The sequence below is a fragment of the Marmota flaviventris genome, chromosome 18, assembly GCF_047511675.1.
Source record: "Marmota flaviventris isolate mMarFla1 chromosome 18, mMarFla1.hap1, whole genome shotgun sequence".
NCBI lineage: Eukaryota > Metazoa > Chordata > Mammalia > Rodentia > Sciuridae > Marmota > Marmota flaviventris.
The window spans coordinates 11,531,776-11,547,185 of NC_092515.1; the positions used below are offsets into that span (position 1 = coordinate 11,531,776).

The following is a 15,410-nucleotide window of genomic DNA, read 5'->3' on the forward strand; positions in this document are numbered from 1 at the left end:
GCTGCTGCAGCACAGCTTCAGCTCCCGCTCCGGACCAGTCGTCCCGGCCTCTGCTTTTCTATGGCAGAGGGCTGCCTTTCGCTGCGCCTGTCAGCCGCGCGCCACAGTGCCGCCGCCCGAGGGGAGTAGGGTAGGGCCCACCCAGACTCGAGGTTCCGGGGTCTCCGCGTCCTTTCTCCGGAAGAGCCTCTCGACGCCGAGGTCAGGGATTGCTGTCCGGCAGTAGTACAGTCACACAGGCCCGGTCCTCAGAATAATGGCCGGGGGTCCTTCCTTGACCTGGACGCACTGTGATGACGTTGTGAACCGTGTGTACCGTACATATCTAAGTTTCCTGCGCCCAGTTAGGTGGGCGCTCGCGGCGCGCAAGCGCCTCGCCCCCTTCATTGTTCTAGGCCCGGAGACCGCAGAAGCTGGGGAGCGCGCACGGTTCAGCTGTTCTGCAGCCAAGAACACGCTGTCTCCACCGTCAAGTTCCAAGATACCCCGCCTGGTAGAGGGTGTGGCGTCAGGTTAGAACTGTCCGATCGCGTCCTAATGTCTTTAAATCTGGGCGTTCTGGCCTCCTCGGCCTCCGTCCTCCGGGCTGGTCAGTCTCCTCTGCGACTGACCAGCCGCCACCAGCTGTGCTCCTGGTGTGTTGGCTTTCTGCTCCGTTGGTGATTTGGGAGGAGGAAGAGTCATCCCCGGGTCCCCGAGGGACAGGAGATTGAAGGTTGGGCTTCTGAGGTGTTGAAGTAGAAAGGGAAACGTTAGCACTCAGAAAAAGGGTGAATAGGCGCCGGGGCCCCCAGGGAATAAGCCCAATATGCTGGGTTTCTAGGTCCTGGAGCGTGACACCCAGGTATGGAAATAGGAGACAGGGTGGAGGACTGAAGACTGGGCTAAGGAAGAAAAAGGCCAGGTGTTGCCTGACTCGTGTCTTCCCCGCCCTTGTTTTCCAGCAATGCTTCCGCCGCGGGGTGACGTGACTGCCTTATTTCTCGGGCCTCCGGGCTCAGGAAAGTCCTCGCTAATTGCAGCGCTTTGCGACAAGAATGTGGAGACGGTAGAGATCCCCGAAGGACGGCCGGACTCTGGGATCCCTAGTTTGAGAGCTGCGGGCCCAGGTCTTTTCCTGGGTGAACTGAGCTGCCCACCCGCGGTGCCGGGGCCCTGGGCGGCGGAGGCCAATGTGCTGGTATTGGTGCTACCCGGGCCCGAGGGGAATGGGGAGCTCTTGGACCCAGCATTGGCAGAGGCAGCGCGGGCCGCCCTAGCCCGAGGGACCCCGCTGCTTGCTGTGCGGAACCTCCGCCATGGGGATTCGCAGAATGATGCCCGGGCTCAGACAGCAGCCTTGCTGAACAGCGCCGGGTTAGGAGCGGCCACTCTCTTTGTGCTGCCAGCAGAGTGCTGCAGCAGCGATTGCTGGGAGGAGCTAGAACGCCTGCGGGTGGCACTGCGGAGCCAGGCGGAGGCGCTGCAGAGGTGAGTGACAGGCTTTCAGGCTGGGTGGGGAGGCATGATCCCCTTCGTCTAGACCCCATCCCTGAGGAGTTTGAGGGGAGACTGCTGCCAAGGCTCCTCTCCTTTGCCCAGATCCCGCCTGGTCCTCATGGGTTTTGAGGTCCGAGAGGCTCCACCCCAAGCTTGTGCTCTGCTTGACCCTTGTCAAGCCCCGCCTCCTGAGAGCCTTCTAGGTCACAAGCTCTGCAAGAATTCTAGGACGGACCTGGAGCTAGCCTGCAAATACTGCCCGCAGGCAAAAAAAAAAATTTTGAAGTAAGACTCCATTTCACCACAAAAGTTTGTGATCCTAGTGAAGATTTTACCCAGACTCAAATTCTCAAGTCCTTTTCTCCTCTCCTACCATCAATTTGGCTCCCAAGCAACCCCAGTTGCCCAAAAGGCATACATGCAATGACCTTTATTATATCTTGAAGTCCTCCCTCACTTCCTTTCTCCAGTTACCTCTCGTTTCTGTTTCCACTTGCTGGCTACCTCCTAAACTCCCCACCCCCTACTGTCAGCCACCTCATTTTATGGATGTCAAATTGGAACTTAAAAAGTGGCATCTTTTTTCCTTAGCCTCACTTGCCTTGTGTCACCTTAGTCACATGTCCTTGGTAGGAGCTAGTATCAGAGATGTTTCTCCCCTCACTGACCCTCCTAACTCCTGGCTTCTGGAAAGAACACACTTGGAGACCCCCTCATTTGTCAATAGTGCTCAATTTCTTTAGGCTACGATATAGTTGCCATTCTGTCCTTCCTCTAAGCTAATCCCATATGAGTTGGTTACACCCAACAGATTCCAGGAAACCTGCCCCCACTACTAACCCCTGGGTGTGTCCCAGAGAAATCTTGGTCCTGGGGGAGCCCTCATTTATGAACCAGATCCCAAGTCAACCAGTGGGTTTATCAAGGCCCTTGAGATCTGGGAGTAGGAGCAGAGCCCCCCTGATTAGTCTGGCCCCTCCCTTTCCTGCTCCTGCCTCACCCCAGGATTGTTCAGAAAGCTCCACCCTTGTCACAGTAGCCCAGGCTTTGTTCCCCAGATTTCCCCATGTTTAGCTACCCTTGACTGCATCCCTCCCTGTTCCCACAGGCTCCTGCCACCGGCCCAGGATGGTTTTGAGGTGCTGGGCGCAGCTGAGCTGGAGGCTGTGCGGGAGGCCTTTGAGACCGGTGGCCTTGAGGCAGCTTTGTCTTGGGTGCGCTCAGGCCTGGAGCGCCTGGGCAGCGCAAGACTGGACCTGGCAGTGACTGGCACAACTGACATAGGCCTTGTGCTGAACATGCTACTTGGGTTGGATCCCAACGACCCTGGTGCAGTTCCTGCTTCTGTACCCACAGTGCCCACCCCCTTCCCAGCACCAGAGCGCCCAAATGTAGTGCTCTGGACTGTGCCTCTGGGTCCCATGGGCACTTCCCCTGCTGCTGCCCCTCACCCCACCCACTATGATGCCCTCATCCTCGTCACTCTCGGGGCCCCCACTGAGAAGGACTGGGCCCAGGTCCGCTCCTTGGTGGTACCAGATGGGCCCCTCGTCTGCGTGCGAACAGATGGTGAGGGCGAGGATCCAGAGTCTCTGGAAGAGGAAAAAATAAAGCCCAGGGATGCAGACTTACAGAAGAAAGGCGAAGGGGGACTGGAGAATGCACCCAACGACCCAAAGGAAAAACCTGGCACTGGATCTCAGAAAGCAGGTGGGGAAGATTCAGAGAAGGCTAGCAGCGAAGGTGTCGGCGCCAAGAAACCAGGCAGTGGGGACTCAGGGGGCACTGGTGCTTTGAGTCCGGAGGACGAGACGTGGGAGGTGCTGGAGGAGGCTCCCCCACCAGTGTTTCCCCTGCGGCCTGGTGGACTCCCCGCGCTATGCGAATGGCTGGAGCGCGGGCTTCCGCCAGCCCAGGCTGGGGCGCTGCTGCTGGCGCTGCCCCCCACATCTCCAGGCGCTGCCCGCAGAAAGGCTGCAGCGCTGCGTGCTGGGGCATGGAGGCCGGCTCTGTTGGCTAGTTTGGCGGCAGCAGCAGCCCCTGTACCAGGGCTAGGCTGGGCGTGCGACGTGGCACTTCTCCGGGGACAGCTGGCCGAGTGGCGGCGGGCTCTGGGGCTTGAACCTGGGGCCCTGGCACGACGTGAGCGTGCCCTGGGCCTGGCTCCTGGGGAGCTGGCCGCCCGTACTCACTTCCCAGGCCCAGTGACGCGTGCAGAGGTGGAAGCAAGACTGGGTGCCTGGGCCGGTGAGGGCACTGCTGGGGGCGCAGCGCTGGGTGCACTGTCCTTCCTGTGGCCTGCGGGTGGCGCAGCTGCGACTGGTGGTCTGGGCTACCGCGCGGCCCATGGTGTCCTGCTGCAGGCACTAGAAGAGATGCAGGCAGATGCGGAGGCCGTGCTGGCGCCCCCTGAGCACACCCAGTGAGGGATGGGATGGGAGCCAGGGCTTCTGGGGCTGCTAAACCCAAGCTCCGTTAGATGGGGGGGGGGGTCGAAGTCTGCCCCTTTAAGATAAGGGGTGGGGGTGTCTAATACTCGTAATTCTGGGGGTTTGAGGATGCAGGTTCTGATTTTTAGTCATCTGGATTTGTGTAGGGGAATAGAGTCTAGGACAGGACTCCTGATTTCTCTATAGATCAGGGAGTAGGCCATCCAGACCCTTGTCCGGATGTTGGGGACCTGGAGTCCTAGAAGCAGGGTGCATCTTGGTCTCCAACTGGAGTTTTGGGGCCTCACCAGGGAAGTAAGGCTAGAATGCCTTGATTCCTAACAGGGGGATCTTGGGCTCCATATTGGGGAAGTAGGTCTGGGTTTTCCAGGAGCCAGAACCCTTGAATCTGGCCCTCAAAGGGAAACAAGATCTGCTTCCTTGAAGGAAAAGGCCTATATACAGCCTCCCAGGATGCCGAGGGACAGTGGCTTTGAATCTTCTGTGGGGTGGGATTTGTGTGTCTGAGGTCTCAGGTTCCTGATTTGCAGGGGCTGTGGGCCTTAGTTGCTAATTCTTGGATGATTGAAGGGCTACATATGGAAAAGGGAACAGGGAGCCAACAGGAGACAGTCCAAGACTCCATGGTCTTTTGGAAGTGAATGGGTGTCTTGTATTTGCTCTCCAAGGGTCTAGTGTAGGAAGAATGATCCCAGAAAAGTAGCAGGTGGGCAAGAGGTGTGTGCATGGTGGGCTCTGGGGTAGCCTGAGGTCTAGGTGTGGCAGAGCAGGAACCTCTACTTCAGACATACCTCTCACCTCTCCCTAATATACTTGGATCCTGGCAGCTGCTCCCAGGAATTTGGGAAGGGGTATGCCTACCCATTGTCTAGGTGCTGTGTGATTCAGGGTGTCTCCAGGGTAGGTGTACCTCTGTCTTTCCTTTACGGTTCTATTACCTTTTTTGTTCATTTGGTTTCAGTCTGGGTTTCTTCTGTCATAATAGCCTTAACCCTTTTTTGCTTTGGCGTTTTGTGCACCTGGCTTTTAGAGAAACAGCTGTACTGCTGCACTAGTCCAAACATTTTTGTGTGGCCTTCTCCGGTATTCCTAAGAGACTCTGCCTTCTGGTGTACACAGAGGGTGCTGCAGCCAGTAGCACTGCCACAGAACAGCTGAGCAGGTAGGTAGTCCAGATGGTGAGAATGTGTCAGGGGTGAGGCAAAGGCAGAAACTGCAGTGCCTGCGTGTTTTAAGCTGCTAACTATGTGTAGGCAGGAAACCTGAAATTATATAGTGTCAAAAAATCTAACAGATGGGAAGAGCAAGTCCAGAGGGCAGGCTGGAGGCCCAATAGCCATAAGAAGGCTTCGTGTGGTCTGGCTCCTGCCTCTTCTCATTCTTTGCCCTATCCCATTCCCAATGAGCCTGATAGGTTCTTCTGATAGAGTAGAATCTTGAGTCCTGCCTCAGGACCTTTGCACTTGTTATTTTCCCTTGTAATACACTGTTTCCATATTTTCCCATGATTGGCTCCTTGTCCATCAGGTCTCTACTCAGATGTCCCCTCAGAAAGGCCTTCCTGACCACCCTAACTGATGTAGCTTGCACATCCTCGCTACTGGTTCTGGCCAGTTGATTTACCTTGTAGCAAATATCACTATAATAAATGACCTTATTTATTTATTTATTATTTACCTGCTTATTGGCTATTACCTCTTTGCTTGTCTTGTTCTCTGGTATATAGTCAATACCTAGAACAGTATCTGGCACACAGTAGGTGTTTAATAAATAATATTTTTAGATTCACTGATCAGTAGCAGAACTAGGGTAAAATTTAGGGCTGGAGATAGAGCAGTTTGTAGAGTGCTTGCCTCGCATACACAAGGCCCTGGGTTCAATCCCCAGCACCACACACCAAAAAAATGAAATTAAGAACTAGGGTAACATTTATATTTTTGGCCTCCCAGAAAGGAAAGAGGAACAAGATGGAGAGAAGCAAGCATGGTTACACCACTCTCTCTGTCACTTGGACCTATGCCTTATTTTCCCATCTGTGAAATGAAAGGGCGGGATGAGAACCATGAATGCATCCGAGATCCTATTTTCCTTGACAACTGAAAACAAGAGTTACTGTTCTGAGGGACAGATAGTTGGGGGACAGTAACCCCATCTTCTGCTTAATCTTACCACTGGCACAAATTGTCCCATCAAAGTCAAATGGCCATGATTGACTTGGTGCTAAATGGCTCTAGGCTTCATGCACAGAACTCACTCAGCCTTAGAAAGATTGATTTTAATATTTTGTTTAACCCAATGTCCCCCAAATATTATCATTTCAACACATAATGTGTTAAAGGTAGTAATGAGATAGTTTACATTCATTTAGTTCAAGATCCATTTTTGTATTTTAAACCTAGAGCATCTCAATTCAGATAATAAATTTTTATTAGAAAAGTTTGACCTCTTTAAATTTCACAAAATTCAGGCTGGGCACAGTGGTGCATGCCTGTAATCCCAGCTACTCAGGAGGCTGAGGAAGGAGGATTGCAAGAAGGCCAGCCTCAGCAATTATATGAGACCCTACATCAAAGAAGGTAAAGAGCTGGGAGTTTAGCTTGGTAGAATGCCCTGGGGTTCAATCCCGAGTATTGAAAAAAGTAAAATTCATAGGTGACATAGATTCATATACCCAATATCAAATTAAATTTAATACTTCTTTGATAACTGAGATGAGTGTTAAAAGTAAATAAAATTAGGAACTAGGATTGTGGCTCGGTGGTAGATCACTTGCCTGGATGTGTGAGGCACTGAGTTCAATCCTCAGCACCACATAAAAACAAATAAAATAAAGATATTATGTCCATCTACAACTAAAAAATATTAGGTAAATAAAATTAAAAATTCAAAAAAAAATTAAAAATTCAATTTCTCAGCTGCATTACCACATTTCAAGTGCTCAGTAGCCACTTGTGGTTAGTGGCTACAGTGTTGACCAGTATCAATATAGAACATTTTTGTGATTGCAGGAAACTTACTAGCATAGCTGTAGGGTGAGACAGGCCTGCTGACTTTGGGCGTGATCTTGGGGAAGTCATTCAGCAAATGGCATCTACCTCATACAGGTTATGAGAGTTCCCTGTATGGATGGATATACGTATAAGTGTGTGTGCAGCATGCTACAGACCCTCCTGAGAAGGTGGCCTGGGAGCTCAGTCCTCTTGCTTTTGCCCACACGTCTTCAGCCCTGAGCAGCATGAAAATGTCTCTAGCTTAGGCACCTGTCACCGCCAAGCCTTTGCTCAGATTGTCTTGTGGACAACTCTGTTCTGTGCTTTGTTGCTATTATCCCCTGTGCCCTCGTGCCAGAGATAATATCAAAGAAAACAAGACAATTTGTGTGTGTGTGTGTGTGTGTGTGTGTGTGTGTGTTGAATGCCGTTATGTTTATATAGTTGTATGTTGGCACCTTTGGGTTTCATTGCTTCTGTTTTTGGTGCTTGCTTCTGTTTTTGGGTCCCCCTGCCCCTGGGGGATTGAACCTAGGACCTCAGATCCTGGGTTCTGCTGGGTAAGTGTTCTACCACTGACCTACATCCCCAGCCCTGGTGGCCTTTAATCATGACTTGATGGATTCAGTTTAGGAATTGCAGAGTCACAAGATTGTGTGAGTGAGGTATCTGTCCCTGGGAGCATCCAAGGAGGAAAGGCTAAAATTCCCTATGGACAGATCACAGGCTGCCATGGGATGGGTCTAATGTGGCATCTCAGGGCTGGGAGACCTGGGAATGTGTGATGTACCTTCGTGTTGCCATAGCCAAAGCAGAAAAGACCCCCAAAACATGGGAGAATGAATGAGACACCCTCATCACTGTAGCAGAGCTTTTGCATTTCTGGGTCATGGTGGGGCTTGTGTCCATTGCAGTGGGGAACCAGGAAGGACAAATCGAGGGTACGGTGACCTGTGGTGTTTTTTGGAGGAATGAATAAAAATGTGTAGAAATCCTATTGTGTGTTCTTTGGGGGTTTGAGTGGGGGAAATGCTGAGCCTCCTGACTAGGCTGGGAGCTTGGAGTCCTGGGGCCGAGGGTAGGGGAAAGATGATGGGGAATCTGTCCAGAGAACAATTCCTTAGGCTCCTGATTAGGAGCTTTTATCTGCAGGATCTGAGTTTCGCCATCCTGGAAGGGGACTGTTAGGACCTTGATGGTCGAGCACATTTACTCCAGACCAGTGTGACGCATTAATGTCCCCAGTTTGTTCAGCCTCTCTGTAGCGTGGCCTTGGATCGTCTTCTCTCATCTCATTCACTGGGGTAACAGCAAATTTGATGCAAGGAGAGATTTAAAAAGTGCTCGTGCATCGTGACTTCCTTATGCTGTCCCTGGGACCCCTGTCCCCATTGCCAGATTAAGAAGCCTAGGCTCAGTTGCTAGGTAATGAAGACACATGTAGCCCAGTTGTCCTTGGCACCTCAACTCAGCCAGCCAACACTCAGAAACACATCTGCCTAATCGACTGACAGCTGAGACCAGCAGAAGAATCGCCCAGCTGGTCCCTGACCAATTCACCGATACACAGAATAATGAGCTAAATAAAAGTTGATTGTTATAAACTACAGAATTTTGGAGTGGTTTGTTATGCAATGAAAGCCAACAGTCAAACTTGTTTACTCTCTGTGATGTGGTCTCTTTCTCCCAGTGATTCAAATCTTCAATGTGAATCCTTTCTGTGAGCTTCAGATTCATCTTTTGAAAACAAGGACGAGAATAACAGTGCCTATCACAGAGTTGTGAAGGTAACATGAGAAATGAGCTCTAAGAGGCCTTGGTGGTCCTACGTGCTATTGTGAAACATTCAGCTGTCAGTTTTATAATCCTAGGGTGGGATTGCACTTCCTGGATTCCCTGTGGTTGTGTGAGGCCATGTGACTAGTTCCCTCGAACCAGTAGAAAGTGTTGCTGGGTGTGGTGGTTGATGCAACACCTGTAATAACTAGGACTGGGGACCCCAAGGCAGGAGGAGGATCACAAGTTCAAGGCCAGCCTCAGGAGCTTAAAGTGATTTCTGAGTCACAGGGTTTTTGTTTTTGTTTTTGTTTTTTGCAGTAGTAGGTGAAGACGAGCATTCTGCCACTAAATCACATCCTCAACACCTTTTATTTTTTGAGACTGGATCTTGCTAAGTTGCTTAGAGCCTTGCTAAAGTGCTGAAGCTGGCTTTGAAATTGCAATCCTCCTGCCTCAGCCTCTCAAGCTACTGGGATTACAGGCATACACCACCACGCCTGGCTAAATCACAGCTTTTAATCACACATGTGAGGTTTTCCTGGGCTCTTTGCTTTGGGTATAGAAAGTGGCCATGGTCAGGCCGGGGTTGTGGCTCAGCGGTAGAGTACTCGCCGAGCATGTACGAGGTGCTGGGTTCGATCCTCATCACCATATAAATAAATAAATAAGTAAAATACAGGTGTTGTGTACAACTACAACTAAAAATAAATAAGTAAGTAAATAAACATTTAAAAAAAAGAAATTGGCTATGTTCAAGTTGGTGACTGCTCAATGACTAATGAGCTGAATGCTGTGCATGGTGCTAAACATGTAGAGTGAAGGAACAACTAATTTGCTGTGAATGGGCACTCATTCAGCAAACCTAACTCCCTCCCTCCCACTGGAGGGGGAGGATACTTTCCTACTCCATTGCTACTGAGTTAGGCTATATGACTTACCTTGCTCAAGCGGTTCTAACTTCAGCAAGGGTCTTCAATATACTTGACTCAAATTTGTGCTCCTGTGATCTGCCATGAGAACAGTTAAGGGAGCAACTGATCTGGAAGATTATGGAAGTGCACAAAGGGGAAGATTCCCTCCCCCCACCACCCATCACCCACACACACTAGAGCCAAATCAGCCAACACAGCTAGAAGTGGAGCTACCCAGCCAACCCATAACCCTTTGGCAAAAATATTGTTTCAGGTTTGGGATGTTTTGTTACACAGCTTTATTGCAGCATTAGGTGATTCATACAACTTTGCTTTATTTATTTATTTTATTTGGGTGCAAGAGATTGAACACAGGGAGCTGTACCATTAAGTTATATCCCCAAACTTTTTTATTTTATATTTTTTACTTTGTCACAGGGTCTTTCTAAATTGCTGAGACTGGCCTTGAACTTTCCATGCTCCTTCCTGCCTCAGCCTCCTGAGTTCCTGGGATTATAGGTGTGTGCCACCACACCTGGCAACTTTGTTATTTTAAACCACAAAATTAGTGATTTGTTTTTCGTCATAGAAAATCTAGTCTGTCCCAACTGGTGCCAGGGTTTAGCACCTGCCAACTAAAGGCCACTCAATAGGTGGCAGCTATTATGATAATTACTATTTATTTAGACATATTGCTCACAGAATCATTCTCTTAAAAGGTGGAAGGCACTATACTAAGTGCTTTTAGAGTGTCCTTTCATTTGCCTCTTACAAAAGCATTATAAGGTCATAGCTATTAATATCTAATACAGCTCAGTTGGTAGAGTGTTTTCTTCGCATGCACAAGGCCCTAGGTTCAGTCCCCAGCACTACCGAAAAGGAAAAAAAAAAATCTACATTTTGTAGACAAGAAAACAGGAAAAAAATAAGTAATCAAGAACTCCGGAGTCTCACAGACTCAGGTTCAAATCAGATTCTGACCTTTCCTACCTGTTAAAACCCAAGGCAAGTGGCACCCACAATCTGCCTCAGTTTATTCGTCTGAAAAGTGGGTATAATTTCATTTCCATAGATTTGTGATCATAAAATGAGGTATAACATAGAAATCACTTAGCACAAGGGCCTGGCAAAGAGTGTCCCTTAATAAAGTGCAAGGTCCCCCCTCTATCCCTGGAAAAGAGGAGGTTAGAAAAGAGGATTGAGATCTGTACCCTCTGCATCTCACTTCCCCAAGATGCATCATGTCACAAGTACTCAGGCTTGTTCTGTTAACTGGTTTAATTTATAGGGGAGCTGCAGAGCAGAACAAAAGGAGACCTCCAGCCATATATTCCTCAGGTCTTCACTCAGCCCGGCCAGGGGGATAGGGAGCTGGAAGGCAGTCTGCCCGGCGGATGAAGTAGAGGTAGGAAGCTGAGGGCACCTCGGCCCCAGCCTTCGTGTAGCAGGCACTCTCTGTAGCACAGCCTCGAGTGGCAAATTTGGTGTTGATGATCCCTGGGAGGAGGGTTCCAGACTGGAGTCAGCCCCTTCTCATGGCCCAGGAGTCTCCACCCCTACCACCTCCTGGCCTAGTTCTCGGGAGCCCCTCCTCCCCTGGAACAGCGAGGTTTGGGGTTCCAGCTTTGGGATCCCTGTACCCTCAGAGATTCAGGGACCCCTCACCAGCCTGCACGTTGCCAGCAAAATAGATGCAATGTGTTTCCTGGCCAACACAGCGAGCTGCCTGGGTTCCCGGGCACGTCTCCTGGAAGGGCACGATGCAGGAGGGGCACATCAAGCCATTCTCAGTACGATTGTTCTGGGGAGCTGCAGATGAGGGTGACGTGTATAGTGAACAGGAATGTTTACACTCTTGCCCCAACTTCCCCAGAGCCCTGGGAATGCCAGGGCTGCTAATGGAAACTGCATTTTAGAAGTAAGGAAACTGGTGCCCAGAACCAGTGAGGTGCCTTGCCAGGTGTTACAGTATGGGCCAAGCACACACAGTGGCCCCTGGGGCAGGGCTGAGTTGGCACTTACGGGGCACGGAGCCACTGTTGCAGCCGTCACTCTGGCAGCACAGTGCGTTGGTTACCATGTAGTCATTGGGGCTCATGGTGGTGGAGACGAAGCCTGAGTAGCAGTCGCTGAACTTCATGCAGGCCTTAAAGGTGCTCACTGCCTGCCGGCCCTCTGCAGAGGGGACAGGAGTTCAGAGCAGGTGGCTTAGATCTAACCCTACACTTCCACAACGCCACGACCCCCTAGGATGGTCTCTTTCAGTCCCCTAAAGTGACAGTCCCTGATTTGCCTGGTGTGTGGTCTGGAGTGGTTTATTCGATAGCCCTCCCTCCTTGGTGCCACAGAGTGGAGTGGGCCTTTGGTGGTCTCTGCATGGTCCCAAGTGCCTGCCTGGTGTGGTCTCTTCCACCATTCCCCTTCACCCCTCCGTGCTTCTCTCCTTCCCTGCCAGTAGGAGTCTTGCAAGTCTGTGCGATTTTAAGACTTTGCTCCCCTCCCAGTAGCCCCTTCTAACAGCCTCCAGGGTGCTGCCCCTGCTCCACACTCATATCTCAGATTCTTTCATGGTTACTCGCCAGAACTCCTCCCATCGTTGGTCTCTTGCTGTCCCTCCTGGCTAGTCCCAGGTCTTGTCTGGTGTGGTTTCTTCCAGTCTACACAGCCTCCCTCCAAAAATTCAAAGTTATCCCCTCTGTACCCCTCTGAGGGCTGGCTCTTCCCCAGCTGCTTCTTCCCCTGACCAAAGGTCCATTTCCCACCTATATGCCTGGGGAGGTGTCTTCAAGACTCTTGGGTCCTTCCCTCACCCGCCAGAGCTTGCTGGGTGGACAGGACAATATAGCAATCTTCTATCCCAACTTCCACTCACATCCCCTCCTCTCCAGATAGTTTCTTCCTGATCGCAAAGTTGACCTTCATCTGCAGCAGCCATCATTCCCTTGCTAGGTCCCCAGCATCTCTACTCCTGTGACTAAGGGTCTCTTTCAGCTTTGAATGAATGTGGCTGCTTGCCCCGGGGAGGGAGGGAGGGGATTGGCTTCCCTTGCTCCCTGTCTCCCTCTTCTTTCTCAGATCTGGGGGTGGGTGGGGCTCTAAATCATGCCCCCTCTCTCCCTTCCACTTTACTCATGGGCTTCTCCACTCCTCCATTTCTACTTCTCCTTATGAAGATTTGCTTCCAGCTTCAGAATCACCTCTCTCCACTCTGGGGTGGTCGCTTTTCTGTCTCTCCCCCTAACCCAACATCATCTCTCCTCTGGTCTTTGGTCTCTTCCCTGATCACATTCCCTGAGTCCAACACAGCCTCTTCCTTCTTTACCCCTGCCATATTTCTACCCCTTGCCTGTTAGATTCGTTCCCTCTCGCTCTCTTTCCCTCATGTCCTTACCTCACCTAGCTCCCTGACCACCACCATCTTCTCCTTTGGACAGTGGCATCTTCAGAATCCCTTACCTCAATAGTTTCCATCGCATCACTCAATTATCTTCCTAAGGTCTTTCCCTCTTTCCTGCCCTCCTCTGATTTTCTTCCCACGCTTCACCTGTCCTGAGAACTGTGATGATCCCTCCTCCGGACGGAGGTACCCTCTACCCAGAAAGCACGCCCTCCCTGCGGGGGGCTTGACGCCGCGCCCTCCTACTTGTGCTGGACTCGCTCACGAGAACCACGCATGCGTCCTTGCCAGCCTCGCAAGTCTTCATTTTGCCGCTGCACGTGTGCCCGGAGCCTTTACACACCTCACAGCTTAGAGGCCATCCTGCAGGGTAGAGGGCGAGTCTGTAGTCAGGAGTGGCGTGGACGGCAGTCCATGAATTCGACTTTGGCGTTTAAAGGGTCGGGTCGGGGGAGGACTTGGGGTCCTGATGGAGGAAGGCCCAGCATCTCCCTGTGTTTTCAAGGGTGGGGCCTTGATTTCTGTCCAGGGAACTGTCCAGAGTGACAAGGAAGCAGTGGTGCTGCCAGCAAAGCGGCTTCCAGGGGCGGGAAGCGACTCTGACTTGGAGCCTGTTTCCTTAATTACAAGGCTGGGGACTTTGGACGCCAGGGTCCTTTGTGCAAGCTCGGGGGCAGGGAGGGGTCGTGCCAAAGGTTTTCACGGACTTTGGTAAAACTTCAGGTCCAGCTGGTTCTTGGGTGTGGGACTCTCGCACAGGTACTGCACAGGTCTTATAGATGGTAGGAGTTCAGGTAGGGTACCTGAGGCTGGGGTCTGCGTCCAAGGGCAAGGTGAGAGAGTGAGGACCAGGAAGGACTGAGAGCATGGACTCCTTGGTCCTAAGAGAGGAGGCAACTCTACCTAAACACCTGGCCCTAGGAAAAGTGAAGCTGTCCTGGACTCCTGCATCTCTCTGAAGAAGGAGGCAAGGTGTCTGAACCCAGTCCAGAAAGAAAGGACATCTCTCTTATTTATTTATTTTTAAATTTCCCTTTCTAGTCGTGCTTTCCTCTGATTTTCTAGAATTCAGATGTCTTATTTGGGGACCCTGTCTATAGGACAGAGGATTCAAAGCCCACCAAGCCCCCTCTCTCGGGGCTCTAACCACAGTGAGCTTTTCTTCTCCTGAGGCCCCAGGCTTCCTCCTTCTTATTCTCTGCCTCCTCTGCCTCCTCCATAAATCTGAATTCCCAGGGTACCTCCTCTTTCCTCCTTGAAGACCTTGCTGAATTCTCTCTCACAGTTCTCTTTGCTGGGGTCCCAGGAAGGAGTCCAGGTCCCTTGTCACTTACCGAGATCCAAGAGGGTGCAGAGCACAGTGGAGGCCAGCAGAAAGGTCCCCTGTCTTGTGGATGGTCTCATGGTGTGTGAACCTGCAGTCCCTGGTCCTCTGCCCTTATAGGAAGCTGAGGAGGGGCGGATCCAGACCCACCTTCACCCTGGGGTGAGAAATAGTTGAGGTCAGAACCCAGGGCAGTCCTCTGAAGCCTCCAGGTTGAAGAGGCGGGACCAACATCCAAAAGGGACTTCACCTTGTGTCCAGATCAGTTCTCCACGGGAACCTCAGGAGTCTTCCTGTCACCTCTTCCATCAGGACCCAGGTCACTCTGCCCTGTTTTCTCACTTTCAACCCCTCCCCTAAACTCAAGGTCGGTCCAATTACTTGATTTCCTGTGAATTATAAAACACCTGCAAAGACTGAGATTCCCTCGCCCCATCTCCTCTCTCTTCTCAAGGAGGCGCCCAGCGTGGGTGGGGTCCTACCTGGGAGCACCTAGCATGTCCAGACTAGTCCTGTGGGGGCTGAACGCCTTGTCTCCCTTCCCTTCTCCTTTGCATTCTTGGCTCATACTCCCTCTTCTGTATTTGGACTGTCTGCTGTTCCAACCCCACCCAGGGCTGACTCCCTGGGTCTTGAGGGGATGAACAGAGAGGCACTTGTCAGGGGTCAGGTGCGGGCGTGGTAGAAGACAAATGCCCGCAGGTCACATATTGGGAAACTGAGGCATTTGTAGAAGCACTCTAGGCTGGCTGTGTATGGTTTGGAAACGTGCTTGTGTTCTATCCTTTCCTCCTTCTGTTGGCCTCAGGAATTGGGCTGAGAGGGATCTGAGTTGTTTTATTGTTGTTTACCCTTTATTTTATTTATTTGTTTTTATGTGGTGCTGAAGATCGAACCCAGTGCCTCACACGTGCTAGGCGAGCGCTCTACCACTGAGCCACCACCCCAGTCCCCCCAAAAAAGGGATCTGAGATTTTTGTCGTGTGTGTGTGTGTGTGTGTTTTCAGGGAAAGGAGAGGAAGAGTGCAGCCGCAGAACAGGTGGAGGAGATCCTGTTTCACAAGGATCCAGGATCCGTGT

At 51.2% G+C, this 15,410-nt stretch overlaps 2 protein-coding genes across 4 annotated transcripts; one reads left to right on the plus strand and one right to left on the minus strand.

Moving 5' to 3' along the window:
- Positions 1 to 256: 256 nt before the first annotated feature.
- Irgq (immunity related GTPase Q) lies at positions 257 to 8,531 on the plus strand. 3 transcript variants are annotated; one of them, XM_027945952.2, is made up of 3 exons: positions 257 to 512; positions 945 to 1,470; positions 2,588 to 8,531. In XM_027945952.2, exons 1-3 carry the CDS (start codon positions 257 to 259, stop codon positions 3,903 to 3,905), a joined length of 2,100 nt encoding a protein of 699 aa, XP_027801753.2. In that variant the 3' UTR covers positions 3,906 to 8,531. The 3 variants fall into 3 exon arrangements, with proteins under 3 accessions (XP_027801753.2, XP_071460697.1, XP_071460695.1); XM_071604596.1 differs by lacking the exon at positions 257 to 512 and adding an exon at positions 578 to 635; XM_071604594.1 differs by lacking the exon at positions 257 to 512 and adding an exon at positions 635 to 715.
- Positions 8,532 to 10,812: 2,281 nt separating this feature from the next.
- Positions 10,813 to 14,467, minus strand: Pinlyp (phospholipase A2 inhibitor and LY6/PLAUR domain containing). The gene is made up of 5 exons (XM_027945765.2): positions 14,341 to 14,467; positions 13,253 to 13,369; positions 11,632 to 11,784; positions 11,275 to 11,418; positions 10,813 to 11,106 (listed from the first exon to the last, which is right to left on the minus strand). The coding sequence occupies exons 1-5, from the start codon at positions 14,408 to 14,410 to the stop codon at positions 10,952 to 10,954; spliced, it is 639 nt and encodes a 212-aa protein (XP_027801566.2). The 5' UTR covers positions 14,411 to 14,467; the 3' UTR covers positions 10,813 to 10,951.
- Between the last annotated feature and the right edge of the window lie 943 nt (positions 14,468 to 15,410).